Source organism: Pygocentrus nattereri, chromosome 12 (assembly GCF_015220715.1).
Source record: "Pygocentrus nattereri isolate fPygNat1 chromosome 12, fPygNat1.pri, whole genome shotgun sequence".
NCBI classification, from domain to species: Eukaryota; Metazoa; Chordata; class Actinopteri; order Characiformes; family Serrasalmidae; genus Pygocentrus; species Pygocentrus nattereri.
Window position 1 is genome coordinate 22,978,644 of NC_051222.1, and position 23,084 is coordinate 23,001,727.

The 23,084-nt window shown below is 38.6% G+C and overlaps 1 protein-coding gene across 5 annotated transcripts in view; it reads right to left on the bottom strand.

Annotated features, from left to right (window-relative positions):
* arhgef7b (Rho guanine nucleotide exchange factor (GEF) 7b) overlaps positions 1–23,084 on the bottom strand; it is a 45,981-nt gene that overhangs the window by 20,309 nt on the left and 2,588 nt on the right. For 2 of the 5 annotated variants that reach the window (XM_017699064.2, XM_017699066.2), the window contains exons 2-6: positions 20,821–20,910; positions 7,930–8,014; positions 7,350–7,483; positions 6,261–6,462; positions 1,182–1,270 (exon numbers count right to left, since the gene is read on the bottom strand). In XM_017699064.2, the coding sequence (XP_017554553.1) occupies positions 1,182–1,270; positions 6,261–6,462; positions 7,350–7,483; positions 7,930–8,014; positions 20,821–20,910 (600 nt within the window). Of the gene's footprint in view, positions 1–1,181; positions 1,271–6,260; positions 6,463–7,349; positions 7,484–7,920; positions 8,015–20,820; positions 20,911–21,016; positions 21,096–23,084 lie in introns of those variants that run through there. The other 3 variants (XM_017699065.2, XM_017699063.2, XM_017699068.2) reach the window with 2 other exon arrangements.

Here is a 23,084-nt window from a genome sequence, read left to right on the forward strand (position 1 = left end):
TATATATATACACACACACACACACACACACACACACCAAACATATAAAATCTTTTTAGTATCATACATGGTATTTGTTTAGTATATGGGCTTAAATGAAGGCCCGTAGTGTGCGTTTGTTTTACGTGAGAGAAAGGCAAATGTGCACTGCCTCAATAGTCTCAGGACATCCAGCATTTCTAAATGTTTTAATACAATGGTACATGTATCTTTTTGTAAAATGATTTTATTAATTAAAAGGGTGTTAAGGTCTTGCCATGTGCTAACATAATACATCATTAATACCAGTAATTTTCACTTAAATGCTAAAAGTCCATGTTTAAGGTTTGACTGACTTAGGCATCTAATAAAACAGTTTAAAGCATCTGGGCAATAAATGTGTTTTTGCTGATAAGAAACACTACATAACATTACAATGTACGCACACACAAACACTGATGCAGCAGAGAGAGCTTTTTCAAAAAAGCATGTGATGAATCATGAGTGATGGTCAATGTTGGGTAGGAGAGATTTAGAAAAGAACTAGCACACTGCCATATACAATATCACCACTTATTTTATTAGTATTATTTGTAAATATTCTAATATAAAAGCTTTTCTGAACAATTTAACACTTACTATCCAAATAAATGGCTTTTGAAAGGTAATTTTCTCAGGTGTCTAAAACATCCACATGGTCCTGAAATAAGTGGAGAAATTCTATGGAAAATGTGGATTTGAGCTTTAGGTTCACATGCAGCTACTGTTGCTTTCACCGATCACTGATAATTTCAAATGGAAACTGCATTCACTCCATCATCATGCCTAGTTCATTATATAAAGAAACTTATTGCTTCAAAAAGGAGAAAATATGTTTTTATTGAACAAATAAACCAATGTTATTGATCACAGTTACCTGCACAAAATATTGTGATTATCATGGTAAATTTATTCATTGGACAGCCTAAGCTATATTAAGCTGTAACCAAGCAAGCAATTTTACTAATCATAACTGTATATGCCTGCCACATACAATGTCCCCAAACTTTTGGGTGTTCAGTCCTTGTCTGTGTTCCTTACACACCCTCCTCTAAAGTCCTCAGCAGGATCTGTCTAATTTACCCATCACTGCCCATTGTGACCTAATTTGCTGCATGCTCATCTCACCATAACACCACATTCAAATTTGCAATTGCTCTTACCAAGTTATAGTAGGTCTTGCTAACAGCGCTAGTCTCAAACCCTTTGGGCGGACTCTTAAGCGTCCCAGACTTGGGGGAGATGGGCTTGTCTGTGAATAAAAGAGAAGGAGAAGAGGAAAAAAAATAGGTCACATACTCCAGCCAGCATCTGGACTCATTTTGTTTCTATTAGATTGAAAATTATACATAAGCTTGTCCTGAAGGCCAAGCTGAAGAAGAAAGAACATTAGACTGCAGGAGTGGCTCGGATCACAGGGTTCTATCACTCAGCATGTATCTAGTTCAGCTCAGTCAAGAAAAGGTACAAGGAAAACATAAGACTACGTGCTTGTTTAAGGCACTGTGGGGGTGCATTATGAAACACTTCTCATGTGGAAGGAGAATTTCCTTTAGAATGTGGATATAGAGGATAAAAGAGAACACACTGAGAAAACACACTGACATTTTCATAAAAGAACAGCTGCAGTGATTCTTATAAGGGCTGTACCAACACCAGAATTGTGACACCAATACTAACGTACTAACTGACGAATGTATTAAATACAAAATGTTACGAGTATTAAATATATTAAAACAAGCAGTTTAGTAAATAACTACATTATTTAAACAAGGGCTCATTTAACATGTTCTGAAGGAAGATTAACAGTGAGGCAGATGTAAAATATGCACCTCTCACAACACAAGAGTCAAAACTATGCCAGTCCAATTTAGTATGTGCAGTATTATCCAGTAAGCAGAACACATCGGTAGGTATAGACAGAATACAATGCCAATACTGTTAGGCTATTTGAAGCTGCATTATGTAAGTTATGGGCATTTGGAGACCCCTCTGGTGGAAATGTGTAATTGCATGCAACGTGTAAAAGAACACAAAGAACAAGAAGTTCCCTTTCCTGAGTGAAGGAATCTGATGACCATGAGCACACTGAAGGAGTATTCAAAGATAACTCGCTCAAAACTTGGCGAAAGGATGTGTCTCTTTTTTAATGTTGAATTTACTCTTTAATCTTCACCTTGCATCAGCAGAAGTTTGCAGATAACTATAAACTGTCAACTTTTATCAGCATCAACTTCATATTTATTCATACTTCATTATTTAGAGGTCAACATTTTAGAAGTCAATAAACTATTCTTGTTACACCAGATCATCTTTTTGAGTCTGTGTGTGTGACGTTCAAGACATATGATGGTATATGATGGAACTCCAGGCAAAATCAGACTTTTGTGTGTGACTTTTATATTATTATTTCAGGCTTTCCAGGGCAGCCACACAGCCCTGTTCACTCAGCCACAGACATGTTTTAGTGCGATTTTTAAAGCTACTTTCAGTTTTAACAAAAAGGCTTACATAGCTCTGCTTTAAATTTAGAAATGTATTAGTTATTTACCATGCTGTAGCACTGCATAAGTTATATCAATAAGGGAGTGGAGAGCACAACTTAATGTGGGGTACGAGGTCACGAATTTTTCATATAGGTCAACAGGTCCAAGAAGAAACGCTTTTTGGTCATCTTCTTGTATTCCCATAGCAATGCCACACACAAATTGCCACAGTAATCAGACAGATTGAGATTCATATTAAAGGCTGTTTTTGAACTATGAAAGTATTTTTTTTTCTTTATCAAAAGTGTTCTTGATTATTTCACACCTATATATTTAAACATCCTTCAGCATAGCACAGCACTGTTTTGAAACATATAAACAACTCCCAGTAAGACAGCCAGGCTAAAGTGCAGCCTCCATATGGCAGGGTTAGTTTTTGAAACCCGCATTTCTTCTTTTTTTTTTTTTTAAAGCTCTCAGCTATGCTATCCTTATGCAAACTACATATATCTCTGTAGTTTTAAATCTCCATAAGTCTCTCTGTATGTATTAGAAAGGGATCCTTTCTAATGACATAATAGCTTGTGCACCCTGGCCCGATCAGGAAGGAAACCCCATCCACAAACAAAGGCAGGAAGTGCCACAGCTAGCAAGCACTATTTCCCTTCCACTAAATATGGCACGGCCCTGCCTGATGCTCTGCTGTCTTTGTTCAGCCAGATATGCGGAACTGGATCCCCCTACATGTACGCAATGGGAATGGAAACATGGGAAACACAAATGCTTCCAGAAGAGACTGTATATGTGAGCTCTTGTTTTTCAGCAATGCACGACTGTAGAAACATCCAGACATTTCAGAAATTCAGAATTCACTCAGCCTTACTGGCAATGTTGATGGGTATGTTAGGATGAGTTTCTAAATGCAGTCACAATCTATATCAGTTAGTGGTGCACTTTTTTTCTTTTCTTTTGAGGCCCACTTATAAAGCTTGTGCGTTCATGACACACAACACATCATAATTCATGTTGACATGGCTATTCTCTAAGCTCTCTTTGCCCTTATAATTAAACAGGCTGTTTTTTGCTACTGTGCCTTGAAGACCGATGTAAGTAAATAAGCTCTGTTCTGATTGGCTCACCTTTGTTTATTATTCAAACCTTCCCATCTCTGCTACAAATAAGCAAATTTTGTTTTGAGCAACTTCTGATTGGAAACAAATCAGCTGAAGGTGGCAAGAGTGCAACAGATAGGTTCATTTTAACAGAGGGGCTAGTCATAACATTCCATAGGATTAAAAACAATGTATTCAAATAAACAGGCTGTAAACATACACACGTTTTTGTACAGTAGAAGATACAATAGAACACAGAAATCTTTTGTTCATTCTCTTTAAAGAAATATTCACCTTCCCAAAAAATAATGCTGGTAATAACTAATGAATGTTAGCAAAAGGCCATTAGCACTGTTCAAATGAATCATGCCGTCTCCCTCTAGCTTTCAATCACTCTTAGATAAGGTGTTCCTTTGCTATAAGTGTTTTTCTATTGGTTTAAGACAGCACAGAGCCTCTATAAGCTCCACACTGACCGTGCTTCCCTTAACACATAAGCTTTAATCTATTTAAGCAATAATCAGCCTTTTAATGGCCTATACTTCGCTCAAAGGGAGATTTACAATGCTTGTTTCATAAAAGCCACATCAGAAGGGGGGTCTTTTCAAACCCTGCAAAATTCTACTGGTGTAAAATAAAAGATCCTCTTAACATCTTTTAGCCTTTAATGGGTCAGTCAGTAATTGAGATGACTGGCAATTCAAACTTCAGTACAATGAACAGCAAACATTTTGAAATAAAATAGTGACAGTATGTCTACAACAATATACCATAATATATATGGTAAATTAACCATATATTGTTAAATTATTCAACAAGCAATCTTGAGGATGATTATTGCTGATTGGTCTGTGATTATAATCATATCTCCGCTGAATGAAGCATCATCTCTGAGAAATGCAGTGATTATATGGGAGAAAGAAAAAAGTTCCTTACTTCTATATTTGTTACTGTAAGCAGCAATTCTGAGCAATTATGCACCTTTTCGAAATGTAAGGTGCAATTAAGTTACAGTCAACTCCATAATTTGCCACCACTCAAGAAACTAGGCAAATCAATCACATAAAACACCACACATAATGATTCAAAATGTTCCTCAAAAATGTTTGGAGGTATTGTTTCCCATTTATCTAATTTAAATAATTCCTAAAGTAGTGTTGTTTTATTTTGTATATTCTTTCAAAACCATAAGGGCCAAAATTCCTGGCAGTACATTTGGGGGCGGGGTCTCTCTTTTTATTGCTACTAGTCTTCAGGAACTCCACTGTTGTCTATGACCATTTCCTGTTTATCAAGTGTATAAACATGAGGGTACACATATAAAATCTGTCATCGCTCAACATGGGTAAAAGCAAAGAACTGTCAACTCAAAAGGTTGTGGACGTGCACAGATTAGGGAATTGTTATGAAAAAAATGTAATCATTTAAACTTAACCTTAAGCACACTCAAGGTGATAATACAAAAGTTTGAAAACAGCTGGATCACTCAAAAATTTGCCAGGAAGAGGACACATGAGCATACTGACACGTGTACCGAGGAGGATGGTGAGAACGGCAGAAAGGAACCCAAAGATTACAGTTTTAGAACTGCACAGCGAAGTTCAATTTTGGGGTTTTTAAAATTTCAGAACGCACTGCGAGATGCCACCTCCATGACGACATGCTTTCTCAAACTGTTATTAAACAAAAGCAGCCTTTCCTAATAGCAGGCTGTAAAACAGCACCTGAACAGTGAAAAATGTCACTGGAACTAGAGAACTGTACTTCTGAAAATTCCTGCAGGTCCTGTGAGGACTAATTTTCAGTGTAGTGCATGGGAACGGGTGGGAAATCAGCCCACTCCAGGTGGGAGTGGGTAGAAGCACACACAAAGAGAAATTCTGTGAAATAATGAAATATTATATATAAAAAGGATAAAACGGTAAAACAAGTTTCCGTTGTGGACGGGAAAAGGACAAATGTTTCCGATTTTCTGCAGGAGCAGGATGAAATCTTGAGGGAGGAGGTGGGCGTGGGACTGAAAAACAGTCCTGAACACACCTCTAACTCTATTGTTATGTGGTCATATGACACAAAAGAATTTGGTTTGGCATTTAAAAAAAAAAAAAAAAAAAACGAGATTGCAAATGACGAAAAGAACCCATTGTGAAATATGTTGGCCCAAAATGTGCCTGCCTTTGCGAGAAGGTTAAAACTTGGCCATAGGTGGACCTTTCAGCAAGATAATGACCCCAAACACACAACAAAATCCACACAGACTGGTTAAGCGAATACAAAATCAAAGTATTGCGACGATCATCCCAGTCTCCAGATTTGAACACAACTGAAAATCTGAAATTCATGAGCAAAGACCCAAGAATATCAAAGAACTGGAATTGTTCTTTATGGAAATTTTTTGTTTTGTTTTGTTTCCAAAATGCAGTGTAAAAATCACTTACTGGGTGGATTATTTAATAAATTGATTTTATCTCATTTTCATGCAGGGTGTCAATAATTCTGTAGTTGTCTGCAGGGTTTAATAATCATTAGCTAGTTTTACATAGTGCAAGTAGGGAGTAGGTTTGGATCCAGTCAGAATTTCTCAACAGCCAGCTGGACTTTCAAAGGCATCATACAGAGGTTTTTCTCAGGCCAAAACACTCACCACTTCCTTTGACCTCCCTGACATAGTTGCTAGGGAACCAGCCAGTCTTGCCATTGAGCGATCCTTCCCACCAGCCGCCGTCTTCCTGCCGTGTCACCTGGATGATGTCGCCCTTGTTGAAGCATAACTCGTCCTCATTGGTCTGCTGGAAATTAAACCGTGCCTTCACCAACAACTGAGCTGAACTGTTTTCAGACATGTCCTGAGAGATGAAGACAGAGAAAGAGGGGATAAATTAACTGCATTACTAATAAGGTTCAAGCAATAAAGTAAACTCTGTAAGAACATAAGAACATTAATTCTTTTTTTTTTTTTTTTAGAAATTAATATTCTTCTAAAAATGTTAGAGGTTTCTGGTCATCATTACATAAAACTTCATTTTACTTTATTTATAGGTAATATTTTAATATTGGTACTTTATCTTACATCACTTGGTAGTCTTACATCAATATCTATAAATATGCAGATTTGAATCTAGTGTTCGGAGCAGTCTGTTGTATTTTTCTTTCTCACAGTCAAACCCACTCAAACAGCTAAGCCAACTATTAGCTAAAGGGTAAACTTTTAACCTTTTAAAAACTTCTAAAAGGTAAACCAAGGAAAACTTTTCTCACTTTTATAAAATTAAAAAGCTTGACGTAATATGTAAACATTGCTAAAATTTCAAAACATGCTATTCACCCCACAGTCTGTACAGCCTATATACAGAAACTAAGCTTCATTCAGTCTACACTTCCACCAATTCCAAGGGACGAAAAGAGGCTGAAAAATGTTTGATACAAACACACACAAATCTTGTAAGTAGACATCAGGGAGAAAAATGTAGGAATGGGCCCTTTAAAGATTATGACTAATTTTAAAAATAACAACTAAACAGAAATTAGTTTGCCCAACCAGTATTTAAGATTTTGCACAACAAGCTTAAAAATGGTAACACGTCTTTAAACCAGTACTAAAAAGTGTCCCTAAACTGCAGTACTAGTTTGGTTACATGCATACATACATACACAGTTAGTACTAGTTTACATAGTAGTGACTTCACCACTCCTTTTTTTTTTTTTTTAAATTGTTATTAATTTCAGTACTCACTAGACTGCGGTAATGATTGTGTAGGGTTTTGGAAGATCTTCTGTGAGAGAGCTGAGTGTTGAATGAGTCAAAAGATTTGATCCGCAGAGAGGAGGACTGTCGCACACATACAGAGTCGCTTCCTACACCGATATCTACACATACAGAGACAAGAGCAACACATTCTCAGTAAAACTAAATACAGCTGCTGTTTTTATACTGGACACTAAAATGAATTAGAATGGTTTCCACAGTTCTCTGTAACACAATCCATATGCCTAAAAGTGAAAAATATGAATGTAAAAATAAAAAAGTGGGCAAAACAAGTAAATCACTATATTGGGATGCTTATTTGTACCTCTATTTGGTTGTAGAGAGTGGATTCTGCAGTTTGCTAGGAGTGATTGAGCCACATATGAAAATTCCCTCTCAATCACTCCAGACATTAAAAGCCACACTTTATATATAAAACACAAGATCAGGCTGTAAATAAACTTGTAATGCACAGTTAATTTAATTTGAGATACAGCCTTATAATATTTTGTTAACCTTAATTATTATGAGCCAAAATTGTACAGAAACACAGACTCACATCCCTTACCCGCAGTTGCCTTGTTGAGCGCTACCAAGGAATTCAGCACCTTGGTGAAGTTTTGGCCCTGGAACAGGTCATCAGGCTCGAACGTCTGCACACAGATGAACAAAAGTAAAATAAGTTCAACCCAAAACAAACCGAACAGCTTATTTAAGCTCAGCCAAAAGTGAAAAGCTTCAAGAGAAAACCTCAAACACTACGTGGGAAAGGCCACACTCTTGCAGAAATGACCACTTCTCCATTTTCTGATCCTGATTTTAGCGTAAAGTATTTTTTGATATCTCGATTTTATTTTAAAATGAAGCAAGTCAAAACAGAAGTGTCTTATCAAACGATAACGTCAGCACCAGCCATTCACTCTTGTTAGCTAAAGCCTCTGAAGTTGCAGGTCACATGTCTCTGCATCTGCCAGCATCTGCAAGCATATAGAGCTGAAGACTCCACTTGAAGAGGAAAAGGAGCTTTGAGCCTGAAGCACAGCTCAGCACTCAGTTACTATACTATGCCCTTAAAGGCATTAGTAGCTAATGTAGCTAACAAGCAATGGAAGCTTATATATATCAAATAACTTTGTGCAAAATCACCCTTCACCTGCTTCAAACCACACTGAGTAGTTTAATCATTTCAGACAGGGGTCATTCCACACCAGCTCACGTAGAGCCTGTCTGGGCACATCATGAACACACAGCTGAGCTCTAATTCTTGCACACATTCATACAACTAAAGCTGTGATGAAATTAGTTTTTTGGTTAAATTTTTAAAGTGTGTCTCCTCAGGTCCCAAATCACACCTTAAATACTGATTGTAACTCCTCTAAACTTCCTAAAATTAGCTGAAATATTAACTAGGCACAAATACAACACAGCAAACAACTAGTTTCATGTTAAGAGATTTTCATAATAGGTTACTTTATGTACAATGTACTTTTTTCATATCAGATTGCGCCAAGTTTCATTTTTAAAATATAATCTTTTGGTTAAGCTTTCAAAACTATTTTTTTTTCTTAAATGTAGAAATGTTTTCCACATTTCTCGCACATCTATGAATTATTTTTTTCAGAATGTAAGACATTTGACCAAGAAGTAGAGCATAAAGAAATCGAATAATTGTAAACAGAAAAACCACAGGATTTTTCCAAAATAACCCTAATACTCCAGATAGTCTACACCATTTTACAGATAATATGTACATGTATTATGCACATAATCTCTTCCATGAAACCAGCTGATTTAAGATGAAATATTCACAAAGTTGTGTTTGTAAGGAGTGCCTAAATACGTGCCTTTTGTTCACATGGTAATGCTCATATGTTGATGCTTGCACCATTCGCACCACACACGTATGCACACTATGAGCATAGTGATGCACCTAATTTTGAGGCCAAGACCTTTAATAAAATAACCCCAAAAATGACATCCTCTAGAAGTCTAGCCATGTGCATGTGGGGGCAGGTATAACATAACATCATTTTGAGGACTGATAGATGATTTTTGGCTAGCTGCTTTGTATGTGAGCCGCTGTGAGAGTGAAAGAGACAAATGCAGTGTCGTATCTGGTGTAGCTTTATAAAAAATGAATGGAGACTGCCCGGGACAGACAGCATGTTCCCAGTGAATGTCACTCATTTCTAGACACGCTAGTGGCCCATTGCATTCTCAGTGTGTAGCAATAGGCCAATCACACACAAGTTGCCACTTCCAGAACAAAGCATAATGACAACAACCGGAAGAGTTAAACACTGAAGGCTAGATAGACAGAGATGAAGAAAACCCAAAAAAGAGGAGGAGGGGGTCCATGATTATAAAACAGAATGTTACTTGAACAAGAAAGTGCACAATTTGCTTAGATGCCAGGATGAAGAACTGCAGGGCCAAAGTGCAGAAGGGGTGAGGGGCCAGTTCATTCAGCCTACTAGTATATTAAGGCTACAGATGGCTAGTTTAAAGCTGGCATACGATCACACATTGGTTAATTATAAGGGGGTGCACACAATACTATGGATGCTAAACAGGTCAAATTGTGCAATTTTGATTATTTGCTGAACTTTGTCTTTAAAGGGCTGGGACAGACAATTTGACCTATGAAAGTGGTGCTAGGCTACACAGCTTGCAGAACAGTCAGCGCACTGCTTATGCAAATGCATGTTGAACTGGCCTTCAACTGAATTCCTTTGCATACATTGCATAAGAAATTTTGTACACATTGCATAAGGAACATTGAACGCTAATAACACACTGTGAGCTTTAACATGTAACCATATCTACAGTTAGCAACTGTGAAGGGCTGATGCTGAGCAATGGAAATGTATCCCAGCACAGTATATGCAAACACAGTGGCAACATGCAAAAATCTAAACAGACGCAGTCATTCACACAGTGTCGTACTTCATCCCTCGCTACAGCACAGTGCTACAGTCCTGCCATGAAAGTGCCTCTCTCACGCTCTCCCACACCCATGACACAAACATCATTAACTTTGCATGAGCACAATATGATCGGCCATGCAGAGTCTGAGTAAAGCCTTGGTTACATGAAATGACTTTTAAAGACTTAACAGATTATAAAAAGTGAGTATCTCACACTATCTGACTAGTTTCTGCAGATTCTTTAGGGCGACTGAAATATTTGGGATCACACATTAAATGACTTGGGATCTCACACACTACACAGCTTTTAGTTTGTTGCTGAACTGAACCGAACCAAAGCCTTTATAGAAAATTCTGTCCACTCCATGGCCATCTTGGCAACGCCACCACACAGTTATTTCCACCCCTACAAGACTAGGCACCTGTTTCTTTGAATGGGGAGAGGCCTAAAACAACAAAACTAAATGTAAAATTATTGTTTCAAAAGCATACTTAAAATCAGAGATAACATTTGACAAAAACAGCACAAGTAGTTCGTAGCATTTGGTTCAAATAACACACAAAAACGTGATTTTTTTTAGCTTAGCCAGCTTTGCACAAAGAGAGGGGCTTTTCTCCTTATGCAGCAAGCTGGCTGGCTCATTTTACAAAGGGCGGGACTTTCTCGTAAACAGAAGTCGTGCTAAGTGTTACGAGTTTTCCTGTTCACATTTCAACTACTGACCATCACATGAATGTCTCTGTACCATTTTCTTTTTTTACACTCTGTATTTTCATCTTTCACGCTCTCTGTTTTTATTAGCTTTTGAAACAGTCCATTCAGATTGAGTCGCTGACCAGTATGCACTACTAGATTATGCTCAAAGTCAGCTCAAAAAAAAAAAAATTTATATACTCTGACTGAGTGAAAAGTGATCAGAGAGCAAAATGTCTGTGTCCCTTGCGCTCTTCTCGAATTTTTCTCCCAATTGTCGACTCCGACTCATCCAAAATCTACAAACTAGATACAATGCGCACGGCCTCTGTCAGACTGAGAATCAGGGATAAAACTGGGTTAAGAGTCATGGGTACACCTTGACCTAAGCACCTGACTACAGACGGAAAGAAACACATACAAGTCAACTGAATAAATAAAGTATAAACAATTTAATTAATAAAATATCTGTGATTTGCATAACAATAATAATAATAATAATAATAATGAGGCACTATTTCCCTCACAACCTAACACGCACCTATCCACTGTGAATAGAAAAGACCTTTCAGGCCAAAACCAAATCTCAAAATGGTCATTAAACAATATCTTAATGTACTCATTACTATTTCATGATTCTGTTTCTGAGCTTTCTGAAGCATTGCACACTTTGGATGTCTGGTTCCCATCACCACTGCTATGAACGATTCTGACTTGGTAAACTTCTCTGGAAAACATCATTTCACATTAACCCACTCCAAATTACCCTGTTCACATCTTTATTATTTAATTAAATAGAAATTTTTGAATTTCAATTTAATATTTCATGTTGAGGTAACCAAGTGCAAAAAAACAGAGAAGCTCCATTTTACCTTGAGCTCCTCCAGTCCCAGGTCTGATAAAGAGGGAAAATGTTTGTGTGTAGGTGCGCATGTGTGTCTAGCTTTGTAGACTGCAGACACCCTGCTGCTCCTGCAGTCCTCCAGAGCGCCAACCCAACCATCTGGCCAGATAAGCCCAGCTCATAACTAAGGCCTGACCGAAACAAACACTCTGACCAATACAAATTTTAAGAAACTAAAAATTCCAATAACCAATAAAACTTTTACAAACAGACTGCCCTAGTTTTGGTTAAACAGCGTCATAAAACTATAAAACAAATATCAGGGGTGTAACAATGCACTATAACAATGATATGATAATGTGCACTATGAAAAATGGACATTCTACTAATTACACTATTTACTGTAACTACATTGCTTGAACACCAAAGTTTGCAAATGATCAGCCCTCACTAAACCTCACTACAGCACTTCTCCTGCCAGCTCTAGTGCTGTAAGGAATTGATTATTATGGTCATCATTTTTCTTCATCCAAATTTTGTTCAAATTAATGTGAGGATACAGGATCGTGAAGGCAGAACAGTGAATCAATTTGAATCGTTACACCTAGGGTTGCATATACCAGTTGTAATTCTTCCTACGGTGTCAGTTTCACGTGTATGCCACACACAAGCCAGATAACTTCATACAAACAGTGTTACACACGTTAATGGTAACTCTTTATCTGAATGGCTGAGCCAGGCCTCCTTCAGTAATCTCTCTTCTCCCACTGTCTAGTCAGTTACAGTCCGAGTTAAGGTTAGTCCATGTTGTTGTTGAGGGCGTGAACTTCAGAAAGAAGTGGAAGGAACCACTAGTCACTTGGGGTAATGACAGCCTTTAATATAGCAGCGCAACAGCCAGCCTGTGGTATGCCTCTGTCGGTCAGCTGTACCACACAGCAGCAGGGTCTTGCAGACTGTAGCTTTAATCGATGGGGGAAAAGAAATGCTGAAAGTCACTGCTGCTGATAGCATGAATGACTAATATTTCATCACTGAGTATCTACAAAACGGTAACTTTACAGGAGAAGTAAAAAACATTCACCACTCTGAACTGAAGTTCAATAATGGAATTTAATCATCTGTAACGTAATAAAACTTTTCCAAGCAATTTTGGACCATTTCTGTTGGTCCGTTCATTATAAAATATGAATAAAATGCAAAGAGTAACTGGATTATGCAAAATTGCAAATCATCCAAAAATGGATAATAGAAAGCTCAAGCGTACAGGTCATATGAGACAAATGACCTGAGGAATTCGGGAGTGAAATAATATTCAGCATTGGTTTTGTTGAGCTGCTTAATTGTACACACTGCAGGTTTATCTATATATTGCTGAATTCTATTTTTAACTATTTTGCAGTACAATAAAAATATTTATTTCAGTTGTTAAACATGATTTTTAATACTAATTCAATATATCCTTAATTTACTTATTTAATTTAGATTAATATTAATTCATATTAACACTCTGTATCAGCCAATATTTAGATCAGGTCTTTGTATCAGTATAGGAGGCAAAAAGCAGTATTGGTGCAACCCTAGTTACACCCCTAATAAGCACAGTAACACAGGGTGTACAGCAACCCCGTATTCACGGTAGATTAGTTGGTTTCAGCTAATTTGCTCTAATTAAAAATTTTTTTTTTGCATTTTGTTTACATGTGGAAGTAGCTAACCAGAAGCGCTTGACAATCTAGGGGTGGGAAGGAGTAGCCTTAAATATAATGCTTAAATGTCTTTCTGTTCAAGCTTGTAACGCCTTTAATTGGACATTGTTCAAGCTTGCAGTCACATCTTCAAGGGTCACAATTCCGTGAAATGTAAGAATCCCAAATCTCTGTAAATTAAAATTAGGAATAAACCAATACTGAATGATCGATTTTTAACTCCAGTGTTTCTGCATTGATTAAGCATATTAAAACCACCATCAATCAGTAAACAAAGAGTTAAGTCTGGAATATAAGTGAGATTTAACATTTTCACTGAAGTGCTTTTAAATTGCAAATAGTCTGTAATGGGCTCACGCTTCTAGAACGTGTGTGAAAATGTACCTAGTATATGCCCCAAACAGAACGGACAGTTCTGACTGTTGTAATTTGTTGTAAGGTGTGTAATAAATTCTGCGTTTGTCTTTATATTAAGTTAACTGATGATCTGAACTTTTAGAAGTAAGGGTTAAATTACATCACATAACGTCTGAGTTAAAACAGTTAAGCTCAAGCTCTCTGTCCCAGAGAACATGTAAAGTTTTGGATGTTTTAGAGACTATTCTGAGAGACTGTTTTAGGTTCTTGCCATCTTTTTATCTAATTTATTAATACATTTATAACATGCTACCCTAATGCTAGAGATTAGGTGTGGATGCATTTTAAACATTTTTGGTAATCATTATGGCGTCTGGCGTTAAAGTGCATTAGTTGAGCTAGTATTACAATATATAATTAAATATAATAAATGTGAGGTGTGTTCGTCATAAAATATGAAGAAAATGTAGAGAGTAACTGGAGCTTTTAAATTATGCAAAACTGCAAACCAACTAAAAATAGATCATAGAAAGCTCAAGCATACAGGTCATATGAGACAAATGACCTGAGGTCAAGAGTGAAACAATACTCAGCATTGGTTTTGCTGAGCTGCTTACACACACAAACACACACACACACACACACACACACAGGTATGTGTATATATTGCTTAATTCTATTTTTAACTATTTCTGAGCACAAAAATGTTTCACATTTCCTTCAGTTGTTAAACATGATTATTATTACTAATTCAATATATCCCTAATTTACATATAAGTGTGTGTGTGTGTGTGTGTGTGTGTATAAAAATTAAAAATTACAGGGATGTAATATTAGTACTGTCCGTTTTGCAATCTCTAGAAAGAATGGCATGAGAACACGAAACCATTAAAACCCTGAAAATCCGTGGGTGTTACATCAGTGGTGTGTGTGTTCATTATAATATACACTCACCTGCCACTTTATTAGGTACATCTGTTCAATTGCTTGTTAACACAAATAGCTAATCAGCCAGTCACATGGCCGCAACTCAGTACATTTAGGCATGTAGAGGTGGTCAAGACAACTTGCTGAAGTGCAGATTGAGCATCAGAATGGGGGAAGAAAGGTGATTTAAGTGACTTTGAGCGTGACATGATTGTTGGTGCCAGACGGGCTGGTCTGAGTATTTCAGAAACTGCTGATCTACTGGGATTTTCACGCACAACCATCTCTAGGGTTTACAGAGAATGGTCTGAAAAAGAGGAAATATCCAGTGAGCGGCAGTTGTGTGGACGAAAATGCCTTGTTGATGTGAGAGGTCAGAGGAGAATGGGCAGACTGGTTCCAGATGATAGAAAGGCAACAGTAACTCAAATAACCACTTGTTACAACCAAGGAGTGCAGAACACCACCTCTGAACACACAACACATCAAACCTTGAAGAAGATGGGCTACAGCAGCAGAAGACCACACCGGGTGCCGCTCCTGTCAGCTAAGAACAGAAAACAGACTACAATTCGCACGGGCTCATCGAAATTGGACAAAATATTGCCTGGTCTGAGGAGTCTCGATTTCAGCTGCGACATTCAGATGGTAGGATCAGAATTTGGCATAAACATCATGAAAGCATGGATCCATCCTGCGTTGTATCAACGGTTCAGGCTGGTGGTGTAATGGTGTGGGGGATATTTTCTTGGCACACTTTGGGCCCCTTAGTACCAATTGTCACAAAGCTTATTTAATCTCAAACTGGTTTCTTGAACATGACAATGAGTTCGCTGTACTCCAGTGGCCTCCACAGTCACCAGATCTCAATCCAATAGAGCACCTCTGGGATGTGGAACGGGAGATTCGCATCATAGATGAACAGCTGACAAATCTGCAGCAACTTCGTGATCCTATCATGTCAATATGGACCAAAATCTCTGAGGAATGTTTCCAACACCTTGTTGAAAGTACGCCACGAAGAATTAAGGCAGTTCTGAAAGCAAAAGGGGGTCCAACCTTTTACTACCTAATAAAATGGCCGGTGAGTGTAAAACGGGCAACTTCAGCACATGCAATTTTCTCCAGTACCAACAGAATAAAGAATACAGAAACTTTAAATCCTTTTAAATTAAAGAGTTTAATCAGACACACAATATATCAATACAGCTGTACTCACAAAAACCTTTGCTGAGCTTGAGACTTGACCCGCTCTGAAGACAGTCTTTTTGCTAAACTCTAACAGCAACTGTAATATTAACAGGACATGCTTCCAGTAGCTGACATCAGAATTGACAACAGGTAGATTCATGTGTGCTTACTGCTGGCACATCAGAATCGGACTGTCGTACAGTCATGCAACAAATAAATAAATAAAGGTGCAAAAATAAACAACCAGGAATAATCCTCATTATTCCTAAATATAGGCTCAACCCAAATACAGTGCTTCAGTGTGCGCATGCTAATACTAACATACTGCTCAGACCTCTATTCATAGTATGGGCTGTAAAGTTAGCATGACCAGCCTAACATGGCTGCCAGCATCCCATCACCTGCAACCCAACCTTCCCCTTACACACTACACTAATACCAGATCAGCCTCTCATGCTCCCAACGTCTAAGATGGGGTTTTTCTGTCATGACCCAATGAACGTGGCTGTAGCACCAGATTGAAATGCTTAATTCTTATGAGTCAGTGAATGGCATTGTGTGTTGCAGAAAGACTTCCAATCGCAAAGAACTGTGCCTAAGGGTTGTATTAGGGTAATTCTAGTCTCAGTTTATGGACAAACCATGTCTCCACTGCTTGTGTATAACTATACTTTTTTCAACAAAAACACCCATGAAACAGCTGCGCCCAATCATGACTTGTAGGAGCAACATTTCCAGTGAATACAGCACTGTTGGCATTCCTTGTTTTCCTTCGATTGGCTAGCTGAAACAATGAACATTGTTTCTGTGGGTTTAGTAGTGGCTGTCGTTAGTTTGGAGAAAGATCATAGCAGTGGTATAGCCAGAATTCCATTTTAGTGGAGGGGTAGGGAAGGAGTTTACTGATTGACATAGCCAGGAAGCATTACGTCTTGACTGCTTACTTTGTATTTAACTGGCTAACATAAGTTACTACAGTGACTGACAGCATACCTCTGAGGTGCCAGAATGTAATTGGTACACCACTAAAGGCAGAGCAGTGTTGAAAACGAAGCCACCTTCAGGCTTGTATAGGTAAAGACTAACTAACCAGAATCTTACCTTTTACAACAGCAGGTACATTAGATGCTCAGATCGAATAGTTAACCACTGTGCTGTCTTCTTCCCCATGGCCAATCACTGTTACTTGTGAACTAATTAAATAACTTACATGAACTATGTACAGCTCAGCTAAGTTCTCACCAGCAGGGGAAAGTGAAGAGCACACTAATGTTATGTTCTGAAAAAAAAACATCTTTCCATACCTTTCTGCATGACCAATGGCAGCATGCAGCCATGTAAATGTTGCCATGGTGATAGCACCCAGGGAAAATTGGAGAAGATGTAATGTGAGCTTATATCTGATAATTCATGGTTTGAGGCATGTTTAGGTATGTACATTATGCTTGTTATTCCAGTGCAAAATGAAAGAAACAAACTTCAGGCGCCAGACATCTCTGGGCTGATTTGGGCTATGGGGGTAACTGCATGCAGGTCCAGTGTAAAACTAAAGAAGCAAATTAAGCAAATGTTGTAAGCAGAAAATGCCCATCAAGTCAACAGACTTTTGTAGATTCATATTCTCTCATTATAATCTCTTGGTTCAGTCTGTAGACTTGCTATTTGCTGACTGAACCATCAGAATGAGCTGAAATATGTTGTGATCTCAAACTGCTCATTTAAGTTCAAAACAACTAAGAGTGATTTACACAGCTGCTGACATTTTACTGGAATGTTTTGATGCTCAGAGTCCCAAGACATGTTAACCAGGAAAGATATCAGCAAGAGATAAGCAGTGTTTAAGACAGGGCAAGCGAAAACAAACTTTATCAGCGCATCTCTTAAGCTGTTGTTTATATATTCTATGCAGATCTCCATTCAGGTCTTTTCTTGTTCCTTTTCAGCCAGGCTTGTGGTGCTTCCACCATGAAGCACAACTTCCTCTATAGTTCATCCCTTTTCATTATAATCAAACACACTAACAGTCCACAAACTGACAACTGGAGAGAAATAAGACCTTTACCTTCTCCTCTAATTTCCAAAACAACAATCATCATTTTCTATAGTATATAGTACATTTCAGCTACATGTGCTGTTCAGGTACCCTCAATATTTAAACAAACAGCAGTCAAACATTCCAATATTTTCTAACGGATAATGGATAAAAAGGGTGTAATATCAGTTTATTGCGTGGAGCTAGCATACAAGGTGATCTATACCTTCCTGTTCAGTCAATTTAGTGATTTATCTTTGGGTTTTAGACATGTGATTTAACACACTATAATTTAAACTACAGATCAATAACTAGGGAGTTGCAAATTCTCTGAATTGATCATCTTTTGTCAGAAAAATGTCCATATATAGCTCCACTCAGATGTCACCAGGTCACAGAAAGTGAGGAATAATATCAGCTGTTTGTGTTTCAACTTTACAATAACACAGCTCACTTCACCTTTTTCTACTTCAAACAGCACATGTCCTAAACAAATGTCCAATCAAGTAAACAATTATTCTAAGAGGAGTTTGAATAGCACCATAGTATTATATATTAAATAGCCATGACCTTCCTTATGATATGAAGGTTGTACAGGTTAGCGGTTCTGAAAATGTCTGTACAAATCTGCTTTTCTGCTTTCAACAAACTTCACCAGAACTATTAGAGAGATGTTCTGTCTACATGGTGTACATTACAGGAGGCAATTGGTCATCATGAACAGCATGAAGCTCTAGCTTTTTCCCGCTCCACTGTGAACAAAGCACCAATTCTCTGGCTGTGAACAAGATGGCTTATGTAAGGACGGAAGAATATAAACAAACAAAACAGAACTGTAAAAATCTAAATATACGCAATATATTCCACTTATATGCAAATGCTGACATTATAATATGCACCTACTTGCTGTTTACAAGACAAACTACATGTACCAGTGACCGCCGTCTACTGGAATAACCCTTCTGTTCGTTGAAAAGGGGGGACCCTGTTTTCCCTTCCTTCTTCACTGGAGAGCCTCTCACTGGACTGGAGTGTGCCTGCCCCAAAGCCATTAATGAGCTGCAAGATAGTCCTATTCAGCCCCACTGCTCTATTTGCTACAATAGAGAGCTTGTCTGAGCCTGACTGTGGGCCAGAGCTGCAGACAAAGCCAGCAGGACGACAGAAGTGGACACACAGCCACTGCTGAGAAGCAGTAGCATTAGCCACTAAGAACATTAGAGAACATTAGCACGTTTTGAATGTTTCCTAGATATTTGGGCAGACTTTGACAGCAGGTATGTGTGGCCCATGATGTGATATTGCAGAGATGCCTTCAAGTCACAGGGTGACCCACCCTGCTCATGGGGTGACCCACCCAAGGAACCTAAAAAGCCTTCTTGGAAACCCAGAATGGCTGAGGCAAATAGGCAGAGTTTGCTCCTCCTCCTCAAAATCATTAAAACACATTACTACAATTTGCCTAATGAAATGAAACCAGTCGGCACATGTACTTATACAAAACACAGCTTGTCAGAAAATTGAAAGCCCAGTCATGCACAAATGCCCATTCCATCAGATCTCACAGAAGTTAAACAGACTATAGTCTATGAGCAGGATCTGTCATTTAGAAACATCTTGTTGCCACAAAAAAACAACATTAAAGAGGAATTACATCAATTTTTCACCCAAATGAGAAAAAAAAACTCATGCGGAGTGGTTTGATGTGAAATGATCTGTTCTAGTAAAACTTACTCAGTCAGAACTGTTCAGTTCAAGGCCTCTAAAAGCTCCTTCACAGAGGCCATTATAAAAAACGGCCATGAATATGCTGCCTGGGGCCAGACACATTGATTTATGATAGCTTGGAGATGCTAAAAATATTTTGTTTATATTTATATATATATTGTATATATATGTATAAATATAAATTATATTTATATTTATTTTGTATATATTTATTTAATCCATTCATGGTGCAGTGCTACATGCAGGGCATTGCACGGCAGAATGTCTACCAAAGAAAACTTACGTCTTCAGTTTGATCACTATTTTACCATTATTAACCCTGCACATAAAATCCCAGAAGACACGTGTAGAAGACAGAAGACACTGGTTGCTCTGGATAGTTAAGCTCACTAGGTTAGTAAAATGCCTATATTTGTGCTCTGGGTATAATGACCCCTGATTCCTATCAGCACAACTGTAAAGAAATCCAAGTCTGTCTACAATGAACCATCCCAGGGCAAACCTCTCTGAATGACTTGGCTTACATCTCAACCTTTGAAGGAAATCTGCAAAACGGTGGACGTCCCCTTTAACTACATTCTGCCGCCTGACAGACAGAACGGCACTACAACAGCAGATAACACCCCGAACGCTCCTATTCCAGGTAAACGAGCTCATAACTACCGCAAAGCACAAGTCGTGATTCGTTTCGGTGTTTCACGGATTAAACCCAACCTCACTTCCAACTCCCACTGAGCCACAGTCTGGCGACCCCGTTTCGCCTTATTACTGCTGCAAAGCCCAAAATAACGAGCCTATCAGCGGACAGATGACAGCACGGAGACAGAATCCACTAAAAAACAAAGCCATAAAACACAAAAACGATAACAAACAAGGTGGAAGTAGTTAAGCTGCTTGTTTGGATTGTCCCGTTCCACCTTAAACGGCGCAGCAGTTACGACCTCGCGCCTCAAGGTGTACCACGTTAACCGCGGCACCATTTAAGGTGGAACGGGACAGTTCGAACAGGACTTCTGACACGACTTCTCACCAGAAAGCTCGACAACTCACCTCCAGACGGAACGAAGCAGCCGCACAGCCCTTCAGGAACTCCCTGATATTGCTCAAGCACTCGCTGTCGGTCCGGGGCTCCTGAAAGACCTGCGCGAAGAGGAAGAAATCCGCGGCTTAGAACAGCTTATTCGTTTCTCACGCACTGTAAACTGGATCCAGACCGGACAAGCAACAGCCGTTAACGGCGGATAACCTCATCATCATCATCATCATCATCATCTCCCCAGCAGCAGAGAAAGCCAGCCAGCCATCCTCCAAGGAGGCACAGTAAAGCGGAAGTGACGCCAGCCGAGGGCGCTTGGCACTGCGTGGAAGCGGCTATGGTATGTTTACAAACGGGTAAAGTACCTCCAGTGGGCCAAAGCTTAAAACATCTCATTCTCCCCCCACTAGCCTTGCGTGAAGACTTCCCTGAGACTTCAGTAAACGGTTTTGGAGGGCCTGGGAGGTATTTTTCAGTTAGCCAGATAACTTAAGCCGAAAGCCTGTCTAATAGCGAGAGAGGTGATGGACGTTCCTGGGCAATCCTCACTTTGGCCACTTTAGGCTTAAGTTAAGCTCCCTGAGAAATCCTGCTTTGTGAAATACCCTCGTATGAGCCTCCTAAAAACTCCCGGGGACAACTGGCTCTAGACTACACAGATATGTAGAGACTTCCCTGCTGGAAAGAAAAAAAAACAAACCATGAAGAGTTTCTGGTAGGTTTCTAATGTGTTTTGGCTTTTCTTGGTGGGTTGATATCACCGTGTAAAGGATTTTAGTGGTTAAACAGCTGTTCTGTGACTGGTTTCAGATACATTTCATGGTTTCCTAATGGGATTTTCCATTGATGGGATGGTTTCAAAGGACTTTTTTTTTCAGCTGGTTCGGAAGGCACTACACATTTCTGGATTTGCCTGAATCAGCTCACAAAGGGTTTGATCATTTACCTGATAAGCTGCGTCAGGTGTCAACCACAGCGATATGCGACACTGCTCACAGAGGAACTTAAAGGGCAATAGGATCTTCCAGGGGAAAAAGTGATAGGAATCAAACGTCCAAAGCATTTAATCCCTCTAACAGCTACCTCACATAAAATTATTATTTTTTACTGGTTATGAACGCGCTGTCTGATGACTTCGACGTTGTTTTACAATAGTTTACAGTAGTTTGAGACATGTTGTTGGTCTCAAACGTATTTTAGAATCCATTCATATCAGAGGGGTACATGCATGGTTTTGTTTATTTTATTTATTTATTTTTTAGACTGACCACTATTTTGCCTTTATCAACATTACATAAAAACTCTGAAGACATGTGTAGCTTTACCGGTCATTTCAGATAGTACAAAACAGATATATTTGCATGGTAGACATCATCTGGTTCCTGTCTAAAATCTGAGTCAGTAAGTTTCTCTATAATGCCCAAAGTTGACTACTCTGAATGACTTTGTTTATATCTTAACCTTTTGATTATGCTTTTTTTTTAATTTGGTCGCATTCCTAAGGATTTATGTCTCAAGCATTTCGGTGTCTGGCCACCTTTAACTATACCACTAAATATGGAGAGAGAAAATCCACCTGCATTAAAAGATCTTTCTGTGGCCTTAGATAAAAAGACAATCTCAGTCAACCTTTCACTTTCATTCATTTCACTCCATGGGCTGGCATTACCTGAATAGTGAACGTTTGTGCACATGGGTGTGACCTTTAAACAAGTCAGTACACCAAACTCTTGATGAAAGCATCTGGGACAAAAGCAGTCTACTCTGCACTACGCCTTCCAGTTCTGCTTGTATCAAAGCCGCACTAAAGGCCATTTCATCGTGGTTTCCTCCTTCAAATATAGCCACCAGGTAAACCACCTCTGCTTATGAGCACACAATGACTGCCCACAGAAACAGCTTTGTAATGGCTTAAAATTAGGGGGTAAACATAATGAAACTTTGCCTCACACAGAATGATTCTGTCCAGGCTGTTGAGCCCTAGTCAGAGGTTGTTCTGCTGGCTACACATCTGGCATATTCCAGCATGGGCTGAGTGCAAGATTTATTTATGTTTAATAGAGCAATGATAGAAGAAAACATCATCGCTGCCTTGGATAAATGAATGTACCTTCCCTCTGAGTTCTATATTACAATTCGATTGTCTTTTAAACTTACTTTAAATAATGTTTACTTCCATTTACTTCAGTTTTACGTTGATAGATGAAGAAAAATTCCTCTGACTTTTAAAATTACTGTCTGCATAATACAAAGATTAACAATTTAAGCAAAGTCATGC